Here is a 24859-nt window from a genome sequence, read left to right on the forward strand (position 1 = left end):
TTATTGTTAATGTAAATTTTTCTGATCCTCAGAAATCTTTGTTTTGCATTATCTAGCTCATACACACAGGTTTGAATATTGATAGAACATTGAATATTCAGACCAGCAAATACATAGACAGCTCTCAATCTTCTGTTGTCACTAAAGATATGGCTAAAATAAATAACATATCCAGCGATCTTGCAACTTGATAAATCATTAAATTGGCAGTAGGGTTGGAGACCTTGCAGATTTGCATTTGTTTTCCTAAACAGCTGTGTAACAGACACCAGGCACTATGGCAGTTCCCCAACTGAATATTTACTGCTAGTACCAGCTCGGTGACATTAGTTTAAAAGGCAACTCCAGATGTAAAGCTGTCCAAATATTTATGGGTAAAGTCCAGTAACAACATCCTGTAAAAATTAACTTGTTTATTATTGTGAATCCTTTAGACTTTCTTCTTATTTAACTAAAAATATTAAAAGATTTGAGAATCAAAAGGAGCCTGATGAAAACAATCCTTCTATATTTTATTTTCTAACCATTTTAAGGATTTTGTGCAACTGAAATAATGACTTCTAAACCTGATCCAGCATTTTCCTTGACTATTCTCAGAATCACAGTATCAGACATAGCTCCTGGGTCTGTCTTCCCCCTGTCTTTCAAAAAAAAAAAAAAACCAAAACAAAACACAAACAAACAAAAAAAACACCAAAAACAAAACAAAAAAAAAATCCCACACACTGACAGTGTACCATGCAAAACATTTCTAAACTTTAGGGCATGATAGGAAACAAATATCTTGCCATACTCCCTTGACATGAGCCATATAAGCAAGGGCAATCAAATGAACTGAAAAAAAGTATTACCACTGTATACAACTAACTGTGTTCAGACAGGGTTAGCAACTTCACAAAGTACAGCGCTGACAGTTTTTTCTCCTCTTTCTCTGTGCTACCGATACAGTAGAACCCATTACTGTTGGGATACAGAAGTATGCAAAGTCAAAATCAAAAAAGTTATCAAATGAAAAACTGTCTTGAGTCTCATTATCACTTAATAACGGTGCCAAAACCTCATGTCATCAGTGCAAATTAAGGAAAAAATATGGAAATTGTGACTGAAATGGATTAAACAAGATTTTTATCTGGCTACACAGTTAAGTGTAAGAAACTGGATAATTACTTCACCTAAAAGAGCAGAAGAAATGCCATTATATAACTTCACAGTATATTTATTATCAGGCTAGCACAAACAAGCACAAGACCCAGAAAAGTGACAGTAGGAACAAGTTCTTTAAAACAAGAATCAGATGTTTATTGGTAGAAGGTAGCACACAAACACTTCATCTCCTGCTGCTATCTCTGCTACCACACTTTTGTAAGGGGAAAGAGGACACAGCTCAGATGTATTCCCAGAATCAGTTTCTGAGAGAGCATTCCCTGCCATTCCTCAAAAGATCCTTCTGCTCCTATAAGGCACATGTATATCATCCCAAAGTAAAAAGTAAAAGCCAGTATAGAGCCAATAACCTGTTAATGCTATGTGTCACTGACCATAACACATTTGTTGCTGTTTGCTTGTCTTATTCTTTGCTTGGTGAGATTTAAAAAAATGCTCATGAAAAACTAGACAAACAGCAATGAACATAGCAGTCTTTTGTATATTTTCTGTAGTTTGTATGTGAAGACTGGAATCATGTTCCTCCACAACTGCAATACAGATAAAGTGATAACAAAGAATCAGTTAACTACTGAAAGATATAACCACAGGTACTGATAAGTAGATGTTATTAAAAGACACAGACTAACCTTAACAGTCTGATCAGTTGTTCAGACTTTCATATATACAAGTTAAAATTTCTAATGTCATCATCATTTGGTTGATTCACTTAAGATATTTTAAGTCTTTTCGCTGAAATTAGCTGAAGTGAACCCATACCAAAGATTGCAAGTATCTCCATCACTACTTATTCCTTGTACCTAACAATAGCTTAGAATGAGTGAGGAATGCAGGGAGCTGAAAACTTTAAGTTTATAATTTTTAATACTGAAATGTTCAGAGGGTCATATTATTTGTGTCTACACCACTCTAAATTCAAGGGAGCAATCAGAGATTAACAACGAGTCATTTACATTGAAAACAATCATCCAAAACCTTTTCAAAAGACAGCAACTCAAATTTACATCCAGAATACCACAGTAGTTATCATAAAGGTATAAAAAAAATGAGTAGAACTTTTTCCTTAGTTGTATCAAGACTAATGTTTTGTTTTGTTTTTTTAAAAAAGACTAGAAAAACCAAAACCAAAATAACATTTAAAAAAATGCACATTACTATAGTAGAAATTTTTCCACATGATAGCTTTGACATTCAAATCTGAACAAAAATCACTGTATCTTGGTGATGATCTGGTAATGACCTGGGTTTGACAATGTTCATTGCATGATATTTTGAGTTGAATGAGACGTGACTGGAAGCTCACAAATATAACTTTTGAGCAACCAAAAGAAAATAACTGTTCTTTGAAAGGATCACAGAGAGCATTATCAAGATTTAAAAAAAATCTTCGCTGCATAATCATAAAAATCTTGAAACAAAAAGTCAGTGAGTTATGCGGGCATACTTTGTCCTAAAAAGTTCAATCTGCAAACACATTTTTCCTTCTGAATCCTGCACTACTATTGAGGTCTATACTAACATTGTTCTAAATAACACTTTCTACCATTGATCAATTTCTCCCACACCTTCTTATTTTTTCCCTTGTTACCTTTCATACACCTCAGAACACCAGATAGATATTTAAGCCTGCTTATATCTCACTCACAGGCAAGACTCAGTCAAAAAGATCACAGAAAATCTGAAGTTGGAAGGGACCCGTAAGCATCAGAGTTCAACTCCCTGCTCCTCACAGGACTACCTAAAACTAAACCACATGATTAAAAGTGTTGTCCAGATGCTCCTTGACCTCTGACAGGCTTGGTGCTGTGACCACTTCCCTGGGGATCCTGTTCCATTGACCAATCACCCTCTCAGTGAAGAACCTTTTCCTAATGTCCAAACTGAACTTCCCCTGATGCAGCTTCATTCCATTTTCTTGTGTCCTACCGTTGTTCAGAGAGAGATTAGCACCTCCCCCTCCGCTGTGCCCCTGGAGGAAGTTGTAGACTGTGATGAGGTCATCCTTCAGCCTTCTCTTCTCCAAGCTGAACAAACCAAGTGACCTCAGCTGCTCATCGTAAGTCTTGTCCTTGAGACCTTTCACCATTTTGGTCGCCCTCCTCTGGACACACTCAAATAATTGGATGTCCTCCTTATATTGAGGCATCCAAAAGTGCACACAGTGCTCAAGATGAGACTGCCCCAGTGCAGTGTAGAGTGGGACAATCACATCCCTTGACTGGCTAGCTATGCTGTGCTTGATGCATTCCAGGACACTGTTGGCCCTTTTGGCTGCCAGGGCACACTGATGACTCATGTTCAACTTGCCATCAACCCAAACCCCCAGATCTCTTTCTGGGGGCGTGCTCTCCACTCTCTCATCCCCCAATTTGCACATAAACCAGGATTGCCCTGTCCCAGGTGCAGAAACCAGCACCTGCTCTTGTTAAATTTCATATAGTTGGTGATTGCCCAGCTCTCCAGTCTATCCAGATGTCTCTGTAAGGCCTCTGTGTGCTCAAGGAAGTCCCCAGCTCCTCCTAGTTTAGTATCATCATCAGACTTACTTAATGTACATTCAATTCCTGCATCCAGAATAGAGCTGAATCTTCTGCTGCTTCCTCATGACAGAAGAGAGGAAGGAAACCTGTCCCTTATGTTTTTCTACACACCTTTTCAACATCAGGCAGGGGACGGGGAACAAAAAACAAACAACGAAACAAAAAAAAATCCCAACCCCCAAAACAAAGAATCACCAGCTAACATATATTTAAAAATTTTTGCTGTGGAATAGGGCCAGCTTTGTCAACTCTTCTGTCTGAACAGGAAAAGGAAAAGGCTGGGATGAAGCTCCTACCACATATCTTACCCTTGCAGACAAGTCTGTTTGCTTATTTTTTCCCCCAATATTATGAACATTCTGATGCAGAATAGCTCTGCAGAATTTATTCTATGCTGCATATGTAGCCTATTTTGGGCATTTATATCAAAACACAGTAACACCTGATTAATAATAATCTTTCCTTAGCTAATTTTGTTTAGAGGAAAGCTATAAGCAGAAAGGTATATTGCTTGTTATTTTTAAGAGGAAGTTAGTAAGTTTATATACTCCGTGAACACATTAGCAAGCTTCATAGACAAGATACAAAGTCAGTGTATCAAAACAGGAACAAGACGACTTTGTCAAACTACTTTAAGACTTCTGTATAAAGTAAGAATTTCTTAAGATGATGAAGGGACACAGAAGAGGCCTTTTACAGGAGATGCCTAGAGATTTTGTATGTTTTTTAAGATTCATGCATCATCAATATAAATGCAATTGGCTAAGGTATGTTTTGTTAAGATCATTTGATTAAAAACTAAGCAAAGTGCCTGCTTGAAGATACACTGATAATGTAAAAAAGCATTCCTAGTAGTCAATGTAAGTGAGGACAATAGCAAGAACAATCATCTCTGCATGCATCAAAAGTTTTAACTTACACAACACGGCTTTTAAAGGAAATACTTAAACATAGGCTGTATCTTAACCACTTTGGTGATTGAAAAGGAGATCAAATTCTGAAAAGTTTAAAAACAGCTCATGGGATAGACTTAGAACATCAACCACCTCAGAAACAAACTAACTTTGTATATAACTTAGAAAATCAATGTTTGGGTGAATTAAAATATTTATGTTTCAAAATGTAATTGCTAAGACAGAATTCCTAATCATCTGTTTCAAGAGGTATCAATCATCAGTACATTCAGAACACAACCAAAAAAACCCAAACCCTTTTCTTTTTGGACTACTATATATGTTACAGAAGAGTAAGGCTTTATTGAATAGCAGCTTCCGTTCTATATATTATTTTCAAAATATCGAGACAGCAAACATTTAAATAACAAAAATAAATTTTATAGTGTTCACAAATTGCATATGTGCTGTTTTTAAAAAAAAAAAAGTTACATGAAAATACTGTTTCATCATTGAAAGCATACTCCCTTTTTGTTCTATTAATAGAGTATCACTTTTTAGTTTTTAAGTTAACAGCCAGAGTGTTGTTACACAATATACTGTTAAGAAATATTCGAGTATCTAATTAGGAGAGGTGGTAAATACACAAAGTAAAATTACAGAAGTAGTATGCTGGAACCTTCAAATAATGTTCCTCACTTACGTACCAGTAATTCTAATTTTCAGTCTATGTACAGATTTATTACGATGAACAAAGTTGTTACAGTTTCACAAATTCATATGTTTTCAAATAGGTACAGAATTTACTTTTCCTTTGGAAAAGTTTCCAGTTTTTTCTCTGTAAAGAAAAAAAAAAAATAGGTGGCAAGCACCACAATTTATAACACAGAATAGCAAATAATTACAGCAGACATTTGGAAAACCACCAACATTTAAGAGTTTTTCAGTTGTTGGCTAAATAACTGCAAGTATCTTTGCCAAAACCAGAATAAAATGTCTAATCAGAAGTGACTTATGCATACAGAAAATAACTTATCTGCTAATCTATTTTAAGAAGAAAGTTCAACCAATTATAGCGAAGAATGTGACTGTATCTACTCAGTTGTGCAACCTAGTTTTCAGTTCCAATCTCATTCAGAGCTCACAAGCTGAATCTAGTGCTTTAGCACTTAGAAAGCCTGTTCCTTCTCCAGTGCTTCACACAAACTCAGTTGCAGAGATGAAAGAGTGTTCTAGCAAGCAGTGCTGTACTGGTCTTACTGTGCATTTCTCCCACAAGTTCCGCTACAAACACCTCATACACTGATGGTACAGGGGGAACTATCTCACTGCACACAAGACAGACACTCAGGAGTCACCATGAAGCTTTCACCCATGAGGTGGCAAGTCCTTGTTCATGATTTATTTTGCAAAACGTTAAAATCTTGTGCAAAAACATCAAATTAATTTACAACCAAATGCATGGAAACACTGATTTTCCACTTAGAGAAAAGAACATAATTTCTACTAACCTTCAGGATCAAGGAGTTTGTCTATGCCCAGGTGTTGCCTGGCTATGTTGAATGCGTGGTCTAATCGTTGTACAGGTGACTGCTGAGAAGCAACAGCATTCCAATCAAATAGGTCTGGTCTAAAGCAAAAATAAGAGGAACAGTAAGTTTCTTCTTTTTTAACATTAGATTTAATTACATATTTCTATGGCTATCAGTCAGCATCAGCTTCTACTTTTCTATTTTCTTAATGAACAAACTTGTTCAATCACCACTGGAACTAATGAAGCTTGGTTTCTAGCGGGTTTGCATCTTATATTCATCTATGTCCATCACCATCATATTAACTACATTTCTCATTCTCCACCAAGTTCCAACAGCCTATAACCCTACTCACCCAAACCTCCTCTTTTACCCGCAGTGCTCTGCTCTTGTCACTGCTTAAAATGCCCACAGTGGGCTTGCTCCCCTCCTCCATCCCAACAAGTGCCTGGGTGAGAAGGATCATGTGCTGTGGCCGTGCACACTGGGACTGGTTCATGGCAGGCCAAGCAGGAGAGAAAGTTGCTGGGATCGTTTTGCAGCCTTCCTCCTCTCTCCAGCCACCTGTTTTTCACTTCACTTACTATTTCCAAAAATGTAATTGCTTCTGAGATTACCAGACTGCCATTATATTCGATTGAAATGAGTCAACAGCTTCAAAAAGTAATGACCCAGGAATATATGTAGCATAGCTGCACAAGCCACTTTTCTTACCAAAACTTTTTAAAAAAATACACTTTTCAGATGAGTACAAAACTTGTCATCTAATCATAGGTTTTAACTGATAGGAGCAAAATCACTAGAGCACAATTTAAATGCTCTTGAAGGAAAAAACAGAATGACCAAAACTGAATTACAGCTCAGACACTCAATCTGAGGCCTCGTATTATCAGTTGCACTATTTGCAATATAAGTAATGTTAATACACTGTGATCTTTGGCATTTCATCTGAGAGCTATACATTAGGAGATCAGAATTTGTTATCAGCCACTCTGGAAAAAAAAAAGTTTAATCAGGTATTCTGTAATTAATGTGTATATAATATGAAGAAAACCAACTACACTATTTGTGACTTTGATACAGTGTTCTAAATCAGCAAACATTTTAAACATATAATTTTACCTACAGATAAATCAAATATGTTATTTATACAAATTAAAATGTTTCAATTAGTTATGACAGATTTACTTACATTTTTATTAATTTTAAAAATTAATTTTAACCAGTCTCCCGTACTTATAATAGATGGCAAAAATGTTCACTACATCATACTGTTATAATGTCAAGAGAGCAAAGGAAAAATGCCATTTATGTAGTAGTAATTTCTCAGTTACTTTTGCTGGCGAACTTTTTTCCAAGAGGGGAGTGATTTACATAGTAACAATTAAGTTATCTTAATGTATTTTGCTTCTCTATGCAGAGGCTCTTAAACATTACTTAAAAAAAGAAGTTTCTCTTTCCCACCTACAGAACAACTTCAATATATTAAATTTGGCTTGGAGCAGGATGGAGAAGGGACAGGAAACTTGGGTGATAACCTCTGTTTCTTGTCATGGATGCATTAAGTCTGTGATCTCATACACTGGTTTGTATACTAAAACACATGCATTTTCAAAATACAGATTATGCCTGTACAATGTTTTCCATCCTCCTTGTACTTGGTATGACTGGGGTGGAGTTAACTTTCTTCATAGCAGTCCATACGATGCTGTGTTTTGGATTTGCAGTTAAAACAACATTAATAACAAACCAGTTGTTTGGCTATTGCTGAACTGTGCTTACACAGGATACAGACTTTCTCTTTTTCCCCCCTTCTCTGCCTCCCCCAAGCAAGTAGGCTGGAGGTGGGCAAGAAGTTGGAAGGAGATGCAGCCAGGACAGGTGACCCAAACTGTCCAAAGGGATACTCAATACTATGTAACTTGCTCGGCAATAAATACTTGCATAAAGGAAGAGGCGGGTGGGGGATTTTGTCTTCCAAGGTGGTTGCTGCTTAGAGATTGTCTGGGCACCAGTCTGCTTGCGGGAGATCCTGAGTGACTACCTTTGTATCACTTGTTTTTTATTTTTATTTCCTTCCTTAAATTGCCTCTATTTTGACTCATGAGTTTTCATGGTTTTGTTTTCTATTCTCTTCTCTGTTCAAGGGGAGCAGGGGGAGAAGCAAGCAAGTGGCTGTGTGGGTGCTCAGATGTTGATTGGGGTCAACCCACCACACTCCTACACCATACACTATGGGCATACAGATATTCTTCAATTCCTTATTATCTCCAAATTTAACACGTTCTGGATGGCATATGGCATAGCATGCATAAGCTCATGCATCAAATTTAGCAAAGAGAACACTGTAGTAACCACAAAACTATCTGACTTCCTTAAAAAGCTCGGCAAGGACGTGTTGCACAAATACTACAGGAACTAGGGTGTAAAAAGATTATTCAGCGACAAAAGCTTTTAGACAAGGAAAGAAAAGAATGATATCCAAGGGACTACCTCCTGCCTCCAAATGTTTTTGCAGCGGTTTGGTTTGAAGTTCTAATCACACTTGTATTGCTCAGAGTAACACATTATGTTCACAGAGTAACAACTCATTTGGTGATATAAGGTTTTACACACAGGAACATGCTTTCTTCTAAGTAGTCTGGACTCCACTGAGCAACAATAATATTTAGAATTATTAATTGAGGAATAACACAGTATTGTCTTATTCCTCTTCAGAAACCTCTGTCATCACTAATAATATCTTAGATGTTCAATTTCATCCAACTTCTCAATAGCATAATCCAGGAGGATATATTCAAATTAATGTGTTCAGATAAGCCAAGACTATTATCATCACATCTTCTGTAGAGGTAATATAATATGAGAGAGAATGTTTATTTTAAAAAACAAAACAACAACAACAAAAACAACAACAAAAAACCCCCACCTCAAATACAGAAGTTGAAATAACAAAGTTTCAGATAATATCATGCTGCAGAACACCTGGGTTGAATTTGCATGCTTACTAGCTCTACTGCGTATGCATGTGACTGTCTAAAGCATACACATCTCTCTTTTAACACTTACTACAGATGGCAAAAATTTGAACCCTCCGAGACACGACTATAAAGGAGAAATAGTAAGCTTCAGAAAGTCACTGACAGGTTTCTTATGAATTTTCTTAGTATTGTACATAAAGAAGACAGCAAAAATTCCAAACCAACTTAAATGTATATAGCCACCTACTGCAACTCAGCTCTGAGAGGCATCAGTTTAATTAAAAAAAAAAAAAAAAATTCAAGATCATCTCCCTAATCAAACAATAATTTAACTTTCCAGACTTTCCATTTGTTGAAAGAATACTTGACCGTACACATTTCAGTAGCACCATCACTAAAAGAAGAGTGTCATGTCAGCTTGAAGCATCAGCTACTCAGTGCTACTTGTCTAGCTGTTTCACTTGGTATATCTACACTGCAATACTGCCAAGAATGATTGCAGGAGATATTGCAGCCTAGAAGATTAAGAATGTGGTATATGGCAAATAGCTCGTAAAAATCCCTGAAACAACACTGAACAGAATTTCAAATAAGAACTATTATTAGCTTTCTAATGAGTTCTAAATACAGGGGTGGGTGAGCAGATATGAGATAGTAGAGAAATGAAATAAAAGGAATACTGATTCTCCACCTTTGCTCTCTCCATATGGTTCAAATTGTACAGAGAGTGGAAATTTGTTCTCACATATTGAGCAGCTTGATCCATGTCTGACAGGGAGTAAGGCCAAGGAGACATAAGTATCAGTCTTCACTCTTCTCCCTTAACACATGCAGGCATATGCATGTTCAAGGAAGTTAGAATTAATTAGAACATGTTGAACTCCATCTAGCCACTCATTGATTGGCTAAAAAAACACTGAACTTGTATTAATTTATGACAAGATCATGGAGACCCAAAACTGAAAGGATTAAAGGCTTCAATGGAGAAGTTTTGTACTGTCAAAGCAAAATTTATATGGAACACAAGGTTCTTTTTGTACTGCAGTTCTTCTCCATAACTAGCAGTGGGGGGGAAGTAAAATGAAAAAAGGGGAAAACAAACCTGAAGTATTTCAAAATATATTTGCAAGGAAAATAGTTGGTCATAAAGCACAAAAGGGACTTTTTTTTTTTTTTCCCAAACCAATTACATAATTTATGATGGCAATACATCAGCCAGGGTAAAACAGTGAATCTGAAATATACTAAGGCCAAACAAATCCAGACATATATCTATGCAGAATTTAAAGTCATGGATAAGACAAACCACAGTTACTACAGAAAGCAACAGTTTACCATCTGATTTAAAGCAAGCAACAAAACAAAACTCAGAAGTGCAGACAACTACGTCCAGTAACTCCAGCTCACAATAGTGCTCTGTTCCTAGCCACAGCCCCTATCAGCAACAGAGAATTTCAAGATGCATCTTCAAATTTTACTGTTATTTTTCTCCAGAAACCACCTGTTAAGTCTTTGTCAAAATTAGAAAGCTAACTCTCATCAGTGCAGATATATTATGACCAAATAACTCACACAAGAGTTCATAAGCAGTGAAGAAAAAAATAAAAATAATTTCTGAGGGTTAGTTTCTTTACTTATTAAAGAACATGTTTATCCATTCAAATAAGTTTTTTTCCATATGAACCTGAAGTTAATTAATTTAAAATGCATATGGCAGTGAAACCTGGAGAGGTAATGAATTTTGCAAAGGTGCAGAATCAAGAAAAATAAAATAAAGCATATATTCCAGAGGGAGAATCCTGAAGGAAGGAAAGGAAACCTTTTGAAGATACTTAAACATCACAAGATGTATTCATTTCTTAAGAATTTCTGAAGTGATTCATTTCTAAAGTATTACAAGTCTTTAAAACAGCAACCTTTATAACTTATGTAACCTTGCATATAAAATAATTATGCAAAGGTAATTATGAACATCACAAAGAAAGACCATGCATGTTTTAAGAGGCCATTTTCTTAAGCTGTATGAACATCTGGTTAAGGTTATAATAATATTAGAATTGGACTGTAACAAAATAATTTAGCAAAAGAACAACTTACAGATCTAATTCACAAAAGCTTTCCATCAGCATATAGAAATGAGCCACAGTTAGATCATAAAATTTACCATCTCCTTTTTAAGAGAAAAGTTGTGGTGGTGGTGTTGTTCTAACTCTATTTATTCAAGAAAAACTTGTGTATGACTTCAATACTCTCACAATTAAAACAAACCAGGAGCTAGCATGTAACCTAGTGACCTGCTACAATAAAAGCATTTTCATACCATTGTTTTTACCTCTACTTTTACCTTTAATTTACTGAAGACAAACTTTGCTTCTTCTATCCAGGATCTCTTTTTTAATGCCATTTTTCTTCTCCCCTTCCCACTTTGCCACCATGAAGCAAAACCAGCTGCAGTTAAGTGCTCATTTCTAAGGCAGTCACCTGGCCTAAGTTCAAGCATTTTAAAGAAGCAAGGAGGAAGCTAACGAATGGCACTTGTTCCCACTTCAAAATCTTGATTAAAGGGCCAGGGAAAAAAAGAAAAAAAGCATCAACAAAGTTAGAGGAAAGAAGAAAAGCTCTCTCCGATACCCATCTGGAGAAGCAAGATTACAAGAAATAAATGAGGAAAGCTCTCTGTGATCTGCAGCCTGAAGTAGGAAGAGTTTCAGCTGTAGCAGGACTGATCTCTTTTTCTTAGTAAAATATTTTAGTTTCTGTGTATTTCTAGGGTGATGGTGCCACTCCACAGATGCTGCCTTGTTTATTCAGTTCAATGCAAAACATACCATTCAAGGAATTGTACTCCAAGTTTATCTTTATATTCTGAAAATTTGCACCCTGGGCTCACTGATGTGCTCTTGCAACCTGAGCTCCACTACTTCTCACACTCAGTATTTAAAGCCATTGCTAAAGAGCCTAAATGTCCATAGAGAGATGGTGATTATACAAATAGAAACATCTACTCAAAGATACCTTTTGTAAAACGACAGAGAAAGGGCATTAGAAATATCTAGTCAAATTAAAACAACCAGCCATAAGCAAGGGAATGGTGGGTTAAAGACTATGTGAGATAAAGCTTCCCACTGAGTACTCCTCTCACAGTGTATTATGTCTATGTAGTTAGCGCCTCATGTTAGTCTCTTACTTTCTTTTAATCCCTTAAAGGAGGTGCTGAGAATATTCATCTAGATATAAATTCCAAGCTACTGTCTGAACGTCTTTAAAAAACCTACAAAAAAAAAAAAAAAAAAAGCCACATACTCATCTTTGAAAACATTATAAAAGAGAAATTAAAATATCACCGCTTAGAAGATAGGGATCAGTTTGATTTTGTTTTCTTATTTAAGGCATGCAGTTATTTCATTATTATCAATCATCAAAGTAAAAGAAACCATATTAGGTCTTTTTAGTGATTCATATAAAGCCAGTATCCTATCCTTAACAATAGCATTTAAGCCTTCCACATCTCAATAATTCAAAGAATTTCCAAGTTGGAGTCATTGTGCCTGTGCACACGTATTGTTGTGGGAATTCAACAAGGCTGCCTTTACTCTTTTTTCTTCTATTCTTGAGCTTTTTACACTTGAACTATGAACAAAGATGATTTTGTACTATCGAGGATGTTTTGGGAGGGAAGATACTTAAAACATAAACAGAAGAAAGACCAAGGTACAGCAAATTTCCAATGTGTTTATTCCTTGACAATGAGGACTTTGACTATGACTATGATGAATATAATGATATTTTCCATAATTCAGTGCCTGTCCTCAAATGTTTCACACAGTCACTCAGCCTGGATACTTTATGATGAAACAGGTAAATACTATTTAGCAATCAAACTGAATGATATACCTAGAAAAGCACACAAGCATGATGTAAGAGAGGCTGAGGGTTGGGGTTTTTTTCCTTTTTAAATATCAGATGAACATATGGAATATACTGTTAGTAGCAACTCCAAGGTGTGCTAACATTGAAACCAAGAAGAAATGTAAGTCTATCTCCCATCTTTATCTATTCAATTGACTTCCTGCTGGCACTCTTCCTCTATCCCCCTCCCCAACCTCAAAAGGAGCTGCCCACAAAGCTAGTGCAAAAAAAAAATGTAACAAAGGCTGTAAATTGAGATTGAAAATGCAAGCTGTTGAAGGATAAATCAAAGACACAAAATATACTGTAAAGATAAAATAATGTATGCTGATATTTATTTTGATTTTTATATGTATTTCCTTAAAAATTATTTGCCATTATCTGCTGTGAGCTGTAAAAATTTACGTCTGCCAAAAAATTAATCTCATTTTCCTGAAATCACAGTAAAACAGTATGACTAAAAAATTTCCTACTTAATGTATGTAGTGTTTTCTGAATGTAGAATGTTAATTAGATCTATTTCTAGCAAGTTACAACTTAAATTTGAGTGCTCAGCCAATATTTCAGATAAGTTAATATAGAGACAACGGTTTAGTGTATATTTTGATGCAGCTATAAAAAAAGGCTTGAATTACTTTAAAAAGAAAAATGTAATTGTAAAAATACTAGTGCGGTTTAGATACATAGTAGGACTAACCACAGCATGTAGTAACTGATCTTAATAGCTTACTACTTTATGCCAGAATACCATTCTTAACATTGTACCATAAAAGTACTATGAAGCACTGTTTTTAAAAGTAAATCAGATAGGACTGAGTGCAGAAAAGAAAATTTAATGTTTGTCTATTGTAAGAGATTGATTCTTATAGATGTCAAAAATAAATTAAATTAATGCTACCAGGAAATCTTCCCTCATTTTCAGAGAGCCTAAATACTATGGAAGAGTTTGGCAAGCATCATTCTTTCAATGTTGGAGATATTTTTGTTTGTTTTATTGATTTTTTTTTGGTAGCAGTCAGTCGAAGAAGAGTGCCAAAATTGGCAAAAAATACACACACCAAGCACCAAGTCCACCATATGAGTTATCATACCTGATTTTCAAACTATGGCTAGCCTTTTTTCTGACTAATTCTGCTCCCATTCCTGAGAACATCTAAATGTGACGAAGACTGTGCACACAAATTACAGCCTGAGGGTCAACATGGAAGGCTTATGGCTTACCTCTGAAATACACCTGAAGGAAAGGATAAACTCAAAGACCTCAGTGTCAAAAGGAGGAGCTAGAATTTGCAGTAAAGAATATTTTTGACAATTAAATCATGAAAGTCTTTTATGTTTCAGAAATGATGAACATAGGATTTAAATCTTTAAAAATTAAATTTTCCACCAATTTATTTTATAGATGTACTAGATTATTTCCTAACTAACCATAAAGACAACTATAGCTGTTCTGACAATTAGAGCAACAAATTCTTGTTCTTCTTCAATAGGCCATTTCCATATAAAAATTTCTGGGAGAAAGACAGGTACTGAAATTTATTGTAGAGAGGGACAAGGAGGAAAAAAGGCAATGGAAAAAATGGAATAATAAAATACAGAGGAATGAATCCAGAGGAAGAGAGGTAAAAGATGAGAACATCTGTCCAAACTTTATGAACAAGGAAATGGGAGAGAAAGAAGTACAATAGGAAAATTGGAGAAACAGAAAATCAGAGAAAACAGAAGAGCTAAATTCAAAAGTGTCTGTCTTCAGAGGGCTTGCCATTCTATGTATGTAAACCACAAAATATTAATAAAGCATGGGATATATAAGACACTAGGTTTCTCTGATATTTCATGTAAAGCAGTGTTGATCAACTTTTCTCAAGTGTATATTCAAACTGTCTTCTTTATGCATGAAGCCAAGACACTCTGACATTCAACCAGAAGGCACCTGCATGTTAGAGTGACTAAATTAGGTGTAAATGCTTCTTAGAGAAGGCTTTTTATTCTTATAGGATAGAGTTAGGTGCTCCTGAACACTCAGAGTCTCTTAGTGTACCTATTTCATTGATTGCATCTTGAAGGGCAATTCAGTGCTCCTGCATACTGAACATGAAGTGCAAAGGCACCAAAAATCAATATAGAGGACACACTAGGCACAGAAGTTCATCTTAAAAATGACTGACTCAGAGCTTCAGAGAACATTAGGTCTTCCTCTGAAACTTTTGCAGAATAACTTAGTGATTAAAGTCCAGAAGAAGACAACTGGTATGCCTTGGAGTCTTGGAGACTTGCTTCAGGGAATCTGAATGCACACTTGCCATTTCCCAGATGAGTGCACTAACTATCGGGCAAGAGACAAGACTTCCATGGAGTAGTTCTTTTTCACTTCTATTGAAGATATGCTCACTGTGCAGAAAGCTATGCAAGATTTATGGCAGCAGGCACAAGCAGAGGAAAAACGAAGTTAAGTTTTGCAGCCCTGTTTTAGAAAACCTGAATAAAGTGCATAAATTGTATTGAGCAGGAAATGAATGTTCACAACTGGTGAACTTTGCACTGAACTGAACACAGCAGTGCATGAAGTATGACAAATAGAGATTTGTCTAGACAATCCCAATGTGGCTTAGGCAGGCAACTGCCTTCCCCAACCAGGGACTGCTCCTGAGTAAGACCCTCTGTTCAGCCTTCTGGAGCTCTTTATACAGAGAGGGACAAAAAGGAATTTCCAATTACTGATTTCAGACACTGGATGATACTACATGATCCTGCTGAGCACGTAATCTTAAAGTCTGAGTATCAGATACCCTAATCAGGAAACAGGCAGTCTGATATTGTGTCTAGGTGAAAAGACATGCCACCACTTTGGCCTTCTGCTGCACTGATTTGCTGAAAATAAAATCAAGATAGTTACAATGCCATAGAGTACTACTGTTAGTTATCCAATATAATTTCAGCATAATTATATTATGGCATTTTTGAAATAAAGTGTTTTCCCTTTGAGGTTTATCTATTTTTTTTATTCCCCAGCTGTATCCAATACAACAGAGGCAGCACTGAACCACTGAAAGTAGTAGGAGTTAGTCCTCCTTGTATCACAGAGTTCCTGTGTGACCTAAGCAACCTGGTGTTTGTGTTAAAAAACAGCATTTTCCCACTTAATAAGGATGTATATAGACAAAGTTTTAGGAAGATGAAAAGGTATTCATCACTATAGAAATTATGCATAAGCTCCCACACTCTAACGGAGCTTCTGTGAAGGTAATGCAGACAGAAGAGTATCTCACACAAAGCTTTTTTTTTTTTATTATTCATCTACAGGTATGGAATCCGATCTTTAGAAAGAAACAGATTCTACAGAATAATTGCATTCTTTTATTCAGGTCCATCAGAATCAATCAACTTATAAAATGAGAGACAGAGCAAATTAATATGAGAAATGATCATCAGTGGAAATAAAAAAAAAAAATGTAAGTTTAGAGGGTGTTTGAAGGAAAAACAACCAAACCACAATTTAATGAATGACCAATGAATAAAATAGTTATCAAAAGCTAGTCACTTAGGCACTATATTTTAGTTATTTTCTTATTTATGTTCACCCAAACACAGTTCTCCTAATACCTGAATGAACACTTGCATCAACACAAAGAATGTGTGAGCACATTGATGGCAGAGTAACAGCAAGATGGTGGGAAAGCTAGATGTTAATGTTATGAATACTGAATGCAGATGTAAGACATACACAAAGTCCTTTAAAAGTATAATAAATTCTTCCTTGAGATAAGGCTTCATTCCTAACATTATATGCAAACAACACCTGTAGTTGAAAGTTCCTGGACCATAGTTCAGTCACGTCTCCTAGGCATATGCAGGGTGAAAATATGGACTCACAACAGGAGTTGCCTACTGTGCCTGGGATGGTGATGTAAGGCATAGCTACTGTAAACGGCTCTTGGTGTTTGTCATCAGACTACAACAGTAGTACACTTAATCAGACAGTTTTATTCATAAACTATTACATAAGCCAGGGAGAATTTTGGAAGAAAATATCTGCATCTCTTCACTGCTTAAGTTGGAAGGCATATATTATCTCAGACTATGGTTTTAGAAGTGTTTTGCCTTATTTTAAGCCTTTAACACAACCAAAAAAAAAAAGTGGCCTGACTTGTACTAATAACTTGTAAATCCCTGTTGTCTCCTACTAAACAGAAAATACCCATTATCTTTCTAAAAGTTTAACTGATGATTTAGAGCAGTCAGCCACTTTGCAGAACAGTCCCCTTTAGGAGAGGAGTACAAAAGTAGAAGAGCGATCAGGAGGTTTACCACACTGGAAAAATAGGTACTGCTTTAAAACCAGTAGTGGAAAGAACAACACCTTTAAGATAGACTAGCTTGCATGTCTACCTTAAGCCAAGTACACAGAACCACCAGAGAACTCTGCATATCTGAAGGCAAAGTTTTATACAGCATAGACTAGAACAGGACAACTTCTAACAAAGGGTGAAAACTCAGATCAGCTGGGGAAACAACATGAAAGGTTTTGAAAACAAAGGCTACCTTCTCCAGCTATGTCCTTTTGAGGCAAATCCATACTTTCATTGCAGCAACTTTCAGAGGCTTTCAAAAAACACTACATTTTCCACCTCTAACTCCCCACAGGAAAATGTCCTGTTCCCTTTAGGACAAGCGCAAAGGCTTGGTTTTGGATCTATTCCTTACTCTTCTCAAAAGTTTCCAAACCTGTAATCCTTGAGACTATCTACTTGGTACATACACAGAAATTCCAGAAAAGGATCTGAACTGAGAATATTTGGTTGAGCTTTGAAAAGCTCATACCCTCTCCCTCAAGAGAATTCAGTCTGACAATAAACACAGCACCCAGGTCAAAATAAACAGGTGGCCATTTAAAAGAATGCTGACACCCCCCCACAGGAAGCAGCTAAACCCCACACATAATAGGTACAGCATTCTCAAACCCTGTTACAGCCATCTGTTACAAGCTCACTGAAAAGTTAGTTTTCCTACCTGTGACTGTGAAGGAGTGCGTTGAAAGCCAATCCATCAGACCAGCTACTGGTGAAATTGATAACATTGACCTGTGGGTAATTACGAGTCGATTGGCGGACCCAGCTCAGCAGAATCTTTTCACTGTTTGTCTGCTGCAGTCCAGCCATGATGTTTTTCATTACATCTTTGACCTGCAATAAGAGACAGAATTTCATCAGTGATTTAACTTACTCATTAAAAGCTGACTTTTTTTTTTGGACACAAAAAATCCTTCAGTTGCCTAGACTTAAGCCTTAAAGAAAAATCTCCTACATAATTACAGAACATACTTGGTGTCACAGTGTAATGATAGCAGTCAGGTCCGAATGCTTAAAGACACCTGATACTGACTTTTTGATCACCATTGCTGATGCATTCAGCACATTCACCCCTGAGCCACATGAAGTGTTCCTGTATGAACAGAGAAGGCGTGTTTGTTTGAATCACTTATGGGAACAGAGTTCATTCAAACTAAGTCTTTCTCTTTGTGGTTTTATTTGTTCTGGAAATATAGCCTTAGTTAATACAATACATTGTAGCAAAAGCTGATAAATTGATGAAAAGCATTATTCTCTCTTTGACAGAATTGAAATAAGTACCAAGGCAAAATAAATGTGCTCAGTGCACAGTAGATAATGTTTTTGACTTAAATGTGCAAACTGTATTTGCATACATACACTTGGATGAAAAGTGAATCTCACTGCATGCATTAAAAGATGTTGTGTATGTTTCATTTAGTTTTTTTTTTTTTTAATGAAGAATTAATGTTCCTCTTTCATTAAAGAAAGTTCACCATCCTGCAGTTATTATTTTATGAAAAGTCATTAATTCTGAGGACTTCTAAAAATATTATCCTGGAATTTGACATAATGCAGTCAATTATATATTTCTTAGTAACTTATTTACTAGTGAAAGAGCACCCAAAACTTCTATTAAGAAATCTAAAGTGTATTTTTCTGTAAAGTGTATTTCCCTTTTAAATAATTGCTTTCTCCATATATATTGTAAAGATTAACAGTTCTTTTAAAATAATCCCTAAGATATAATTTAACTATAAAGTTGCTTATTGTTGCTTATTCAGTTAAGGGGTATATTATTTCATTCTAATTCACCACTTGAATTGCTCTGCAGCCAGTATTAGTCAAAAAACAACATTCAGTGCAGAAGCTACTTCATGCTAAAGGATGGACCGCTTTGAAATGGTAAAAACCATAAAGTAACATGCAGAAGATATAATCTCAAAGAATAATCAAACACACACAAAAAACTACTATGATACTGTAGAAAAAACCCATACCATTTTATTGTTCAGTCTAGTAAATTGTTTGGTAGTTTCACAGTAATTAATTCAATCATTTCAATAAGTGAAGGTACAAATTACTAAAAGAATGTCATGGTTCTATATCTCAGATGCATACTACTCAATCAGTATCAGTGCCTTCATTTTTCCTTTTGAGACAGGTATAAAGATAACTTTATATGTTATTATTTTCTGAGATGGGAGGAGAAACTGATCCTCTAAATTTCACGGGGCATATTTGTAACTTTAAGATGGTAATTTGTATGAATTAAAATGAATAAAAATTCTATCAGATAAGAATAGCAGAATTTTACAGTTGCTTCCAATTCTACATCAGGAGACACAAAGAGTTTAAGAAAATTAGGAAATATACTCTTTAGTTTTGCTTCATGTGTCGCAATGGGTATTTTGACTTCCTCATTAATATTTTTAGTGTGGTGGATGGAAAAATGAATTTGAGCCAGGATTTCATTCTTCATTTTGGATTTTTATCAGGTGCTTGTATTTACAAATGCAGATTTATCTGAATACTATAAGCAAACTGTAATATTTGAAAAAATACAACATACATTCATATAAGATAAAAGGATAGCTGAATAAATGCAGAAACACAAGATTTAGAAATATAGATGTTCGTAACATAGAAAAGATCAAGTGTTTGAGTTGACAGTAACATAAGAGAAAGGAGCAGTAAGTAAGAACAAAGGAAATTAAGTAAAAACAATTTTAAAAAGGACCATCAGGAAGGCAATTATTCAGAAGAATCCAGGTTATAGTTTTCCTTTTGATTTAAAGAGACAGAGCCAAAGACTTAGCACTTATTTCTACATTTGAGTAAATGAACACAAAACAGTTTGAAACTCATCTTGTAGAGTTTAACAGGCTGACAATCAATGAAGATCTACTCTCATTTTCATGCGTTTGTCTGCAGCAGTGAAGACTGTTAAATTTATGATTTTTTGTTGTCTCCTAAGGAATGGCAGGCATTTAAAATAACAAAGTAAAAGGGTCTGATCTCATTCTGAAAGCTGAGGTCACTTCCTATTCAGTGAGAAATGGTGGAAAACTCCAGTTCTACAACTTTGTCCTCCTGAGCACCCCCAGGGGCACTGCCATCCCTCCCACCCCACCTGACACCTCTGACACTTTCTGTCAAATAATGAGTTGACCTTTCATATTCATTTCTTTGTTATTGCTCCTTTCTAAGGCAGTATATCCTGGCAGGAAACAATGCTTTAAGGTGTAGGAAAATTACTTTCAGAGACTAAAAATACTTGTTCTTCCTGAAGAATGGACCTATACTACAGCAATAAGAAAAGATTCAATTTTGAATAGAAGATGGGGAAAGAGAAACGCAATTTGCACACTGCAATATAGAATGTTTTTCCATTATTAAGTGTCTTTGTCAAATTTACCAGTTCAGAAATTAATGATTTTGTTTTGGTTTTGCTTAAATGTTAATTCTGCAATGAGGCTGCAATCACAGAACTGTGAGAAAATGGGCAGCAGCTTCAAGGAGATAGAAACTCTGGTAGATTAAGTACCATAAAGAGCTTTGGCAGCAGGTGCTCAACCCAGAACGATGGTTCAATTTCAGTGAAACTTTTAATAAAAATCTGAAAAACAGGCTAGATAAGAAAGGACACAGTCACCACAGGGGATATGGAAAGACACAAGATTTCTACCAAACAGAAATGAGAGTGGCAAGAATGAGTCAAATCTTGTCTGCTGCAATGGCTCTACCACTGCCTCGCCTCAGTGAGACTGCTGATATCCACTCAGACTAGTATTGCCTCTTTATTCCCTTCATGCACATTTCTTCTACTATCTCTTTTTTTTTTTTCTTCACATTTTACACAAAGAGATCAACATTTTTGTAAGAGACAGTCTTGTTGTCGTATATGAGTAGAGTTCTGTTGTAATATAGTCCTGGCTGCAGACGTGAAACTGGAAAAAGCTTCTTGCCTGTTCATCTGCAACAAAATAACTGTCCGCAAAACCAGTATCTTTTTTATAACATGCAGGCAGATAAACTTCCTCTAACTGACTCTTCTCAGGACTGCAATTTCTTGGAAACAGACAGTGAAAGGATTTGCAAAAGCAGGATTGCACCATCAAACAAAAACTGCACAAGTATAAAGCACTAAATCAACTATCCTGTGTATTTTTTATTTTTCTAGGCCTTCCACAGACTATAAATAAATACAGTAGTCTTGATAACTTGTCATAGCTAACAAGATGTTTTACCCAACTGTAGACAACTGGCAGATAATTTTGGTGTCCCTGAGTCCATAATTTAGTCTTTAACAACAGCTTGTTGTGCTTTCAGCTGCTTTGTGCCAAGAACAATCTGTCATAGGCAAAATGGTACCAGCAGGAAGAAGCACCCTTTCATAAGGAACTTCAGCCTTGTTTCACCAAAACAGCTGTCAATATGTAAGATAGTACCAACCTATAAACAGGGCAGAACAATCATGAACATATTCTAGATCATGCAGATCAATTCAAAACTTGAAAGAAAATCTGGAAAAGAATAAAGAATTTCTCCACAGAGCTGTAAGTAAGCAACTTCACTTTAAACTATTCCAGTCCTTTGAGGGAAATAGGCAGCAAACTAACATCTCCTGAATTTTGTTTAAAAAGAGAAAAGCTCAAGTACAAATCTTGCTTTATATTATTTTTAAATTATTCATCATTATGCAACAATAACAGGGTTATTAAATAATAATGGATTTTCTTGCCAACCAGGCTATAGATATTCCCTTAGAAAATAAACTGAAATTGAATTTTAGCCAAATTAGAAATTTATTTAGAAAATTTTGAATAAAAAGAGAAGTCTAGAACATGAAGGTCACTTTCTTTCAGTAATCTACGAATAGAACAACCTGAAACACAGAACTCAAAGTATAGCCTAAACATGAACTTAATCACTATGGCTATGCTGAGAAAGTCACACCTTTAATCACTGCTTTGTAAATATGATTCCTGGACTTTTCATACATGGGTAGTTCAGCTGAAGTCACAGGTACCGCCACAGCTGCTGTCACAGTTATCACTACGCTCAAGATGAAGCTTGAAATGAATCACCTATGTACTGCAAGCAAGCGATACTCTAAGAGCGCATGTCTGGTGTCAAAGACATCACTAGACTGTATACCAGGGAACATGTGTGTCTTCTGTGTGTGTGCAAGCATATGTGAAGAGGAATAGTGGGAAAAGCTGGAAAAAAAATGAATAAGTATACAGCTAATAATAAAGCAGATCTTTAACACTTTGCTTCAGGATAAAATATGAACAGATCAAAATATGAATGTGACCATGAATAGTCATCTCAGTTCATAATTCATATAAATTAAAACACAGTGATTCAAGGATTATTGGTAAAAGTTGCTAGGTAAGATTATTGGTAAAAAAGCTAGGTTTCATATTCCATCTGCTCTTAATGAGTAACTTAGAACAATGTTATGCAATTAACCTAGGAATATTGGAATGTGAGACAAAGCAAGAAGTGATTTAACTATTTTCAGCTTTTCTCTGTTGCTTTCACTACAACATGTCCTGTAAAATTAGAAAAACAAAATGTTCCCTACTTCAGTGAATGATGAACATGTTATTTTTGATAGCGATGTTTATTTTTTAATATAAGGTCTTTAAGGCTTTATTTCCCACCATCTTTGCTTGTAATGCTATGAAAAATTTATAGATTATTGCTTGTGGAATAGAGCCAACACCAATGGAGAGACTCTTAGCCCAGATTCATACATACACACAGACTCAGGACATCTAGATGCTAGTTCTTTCTGAATTTTTATTTTACTACTGTCTCTAAATTTGTTTACTTAAACATCCTCATGTACCATGCTGATTTTTTATGAGATATATGTCATAATCTCCTCTCACTCTCTAAAGAGAAAGGAAGCTAAATGAGCCACATCTGCTTCAATAAATTGTCACAGTAGCAGTTTTTTAATGATCTAAAAATAGTTCTTGGCAGGATGGGTCAGCAGCAAAAAGCAACAAATGTGATTATTTAATTAAAATATAAAAGTCACTCTTCCTAAGATACTAAAAAGAAAAGTGAATACAAAAGCTATATATCCACATTGGCTTTGTCTATCCATTTTTCTTACAATAACTGTATTATATATTCTCTTGCAACATCTGACTATGAAATTAGAGTCAAAAGAGCTGCTGCTAATGCTCTAAACCCCATTTTATCTTCTTAAGATTCTTCATATCCTAGATAATATGTAAAGGGACTGCCATAAAACTTACTGATTTAGGACCTTGTTTGCAGTGTCTATATTTACTTTGTATGTTGTGGCTGGATAATAATGGAAAAAAGTTCAGTGGAATAAAGGTATTTCAAGGAAAGCAGGTAGCAGTGCCACTCACCTGCCAGTGGAGGATTATATTCCAGATCAAACCAAGGGTCAGTTTATGATTTCCATCCACAATGTCTGAGCTCCCAATATTTACCAAATCAACCTATTAAAGAAACAAAAAAATATTTGTAGAAGATTAATAGCAAGCATAAGAGGTTGGTGTTATTTTCATATATTTGGTGTTAAACTAACTTTGTGGTGAGGAAGAGGGAGGGATGGGCTAGGGCAAATCTCTCATTTGGTTTCTGTTGTTTAGTAAATTTCCAACTCATCTTTTATAAATGGCACAATGAATGTGTTGGCAAAAAGCAAGCAGGGATCTAGAGTTCCAATTATTCAAGTAATAGCATATTGTGGAAACATACAATTAAAAGTAATAGTTAATAATAACTCAAAAAATATTTTATATTAAGCCTCTACAAGTCACAGAACTGATGGGTGACACAGAAAAACGAAAAACTCCTGTGTTATGCTCCACACTACCTTACACGATATACTTTGCTGAAAGCTATACCCACATCTAGACGCTATAAGAACCTAGAAATCCAAAATATTGTTCTACATATTAAGATTAAAATAGTACTTATTTTGCCTTAATTAAATTCTACAATGTATAAGGCAAGGCAGGATGTGTTCTGGAATACAGAGAAACCAATGATTGTGCTCTAAGCAAGTCTTTTCCACATTGGTTTGTTCAGTAAAGTTTTCCATAATTATATTATGCATTTGCAACTTCATAATGCATCAGCATTTACCACCCTGGAATATTCTTTCCTCCACATGAGAAATGATCCTTCATCCTCCCTCACTTTTTATGCTATCTAAATAAGGAAGCCAAATTCAGGGATTTGAGTGCAAAACAATACAAGCTAAGACCTGCATATTTGGATGGAAACTGTGACTCAAATTTGCATCATCAGCATTTCATAGGTGCAGTTTTTCATGGTCAGAACCGATATTTATATCTCAAAGTACCTAATTCCTTCACAAATTACAGTCTCCGTATCTCTACTGCACTTCTGAAGCTATTTGAATTTACATCTGTAGAATGACTACATTTTGAACACTCAAAATGAGCCTCTGGTTTTGGTTTTGTTTAGTTTTTTTTTATTTTTTTATTTCAA

At 35.5% G+C, this 24859-nt stretch overlaps 1 protein-coding gene across 10 annotated transcripts in view; it reads right to left on the minus strand.

Moving 5' to 3' along the window:
* Positions 1-24859, minus strand: part of DMD (dystrophin) — a 1076492-nt gene that overhangs the window by 881289 nt on the left and 170344 nt on the right. For all 10 annotated transcript variants that reach the window (XM_042788288.1, XM_042788292.1, XM_042788293.1 and 7 more), the window contains 3 exons: positions 23746-23838; positions 18030-18202; positions 6109-6227 (listed from right to left, as the gene is read on the minus strand). In XM_042788288.1, coding sequence (XP_042644222.1) covers positions 6109-6227; positions 18030-18202; positions 23746-23838 — 385 coding nt within the window. The remainder of the gene's footprint in view (positions 1-6108; positions 6228-18029; positions 18203-23745; positions 23839-24859) is intronic.

This window comes from Tyto alba, unplaced genomic scaffold, assembly GCF_018691265.1.
Source record: "Tyto alba isolate M040663 unplaced genomic scaffold, T.alba_DEE_v4.0 Super-Scaffold_14, whole genome shotgun sequence".
In the NCBI taxonomy this organism is placed as follows: Eukaryota; Metazoa; Chordata; class Aves; order Strigiformes; family Tytonidae; genus Tyto; species Tyto alba.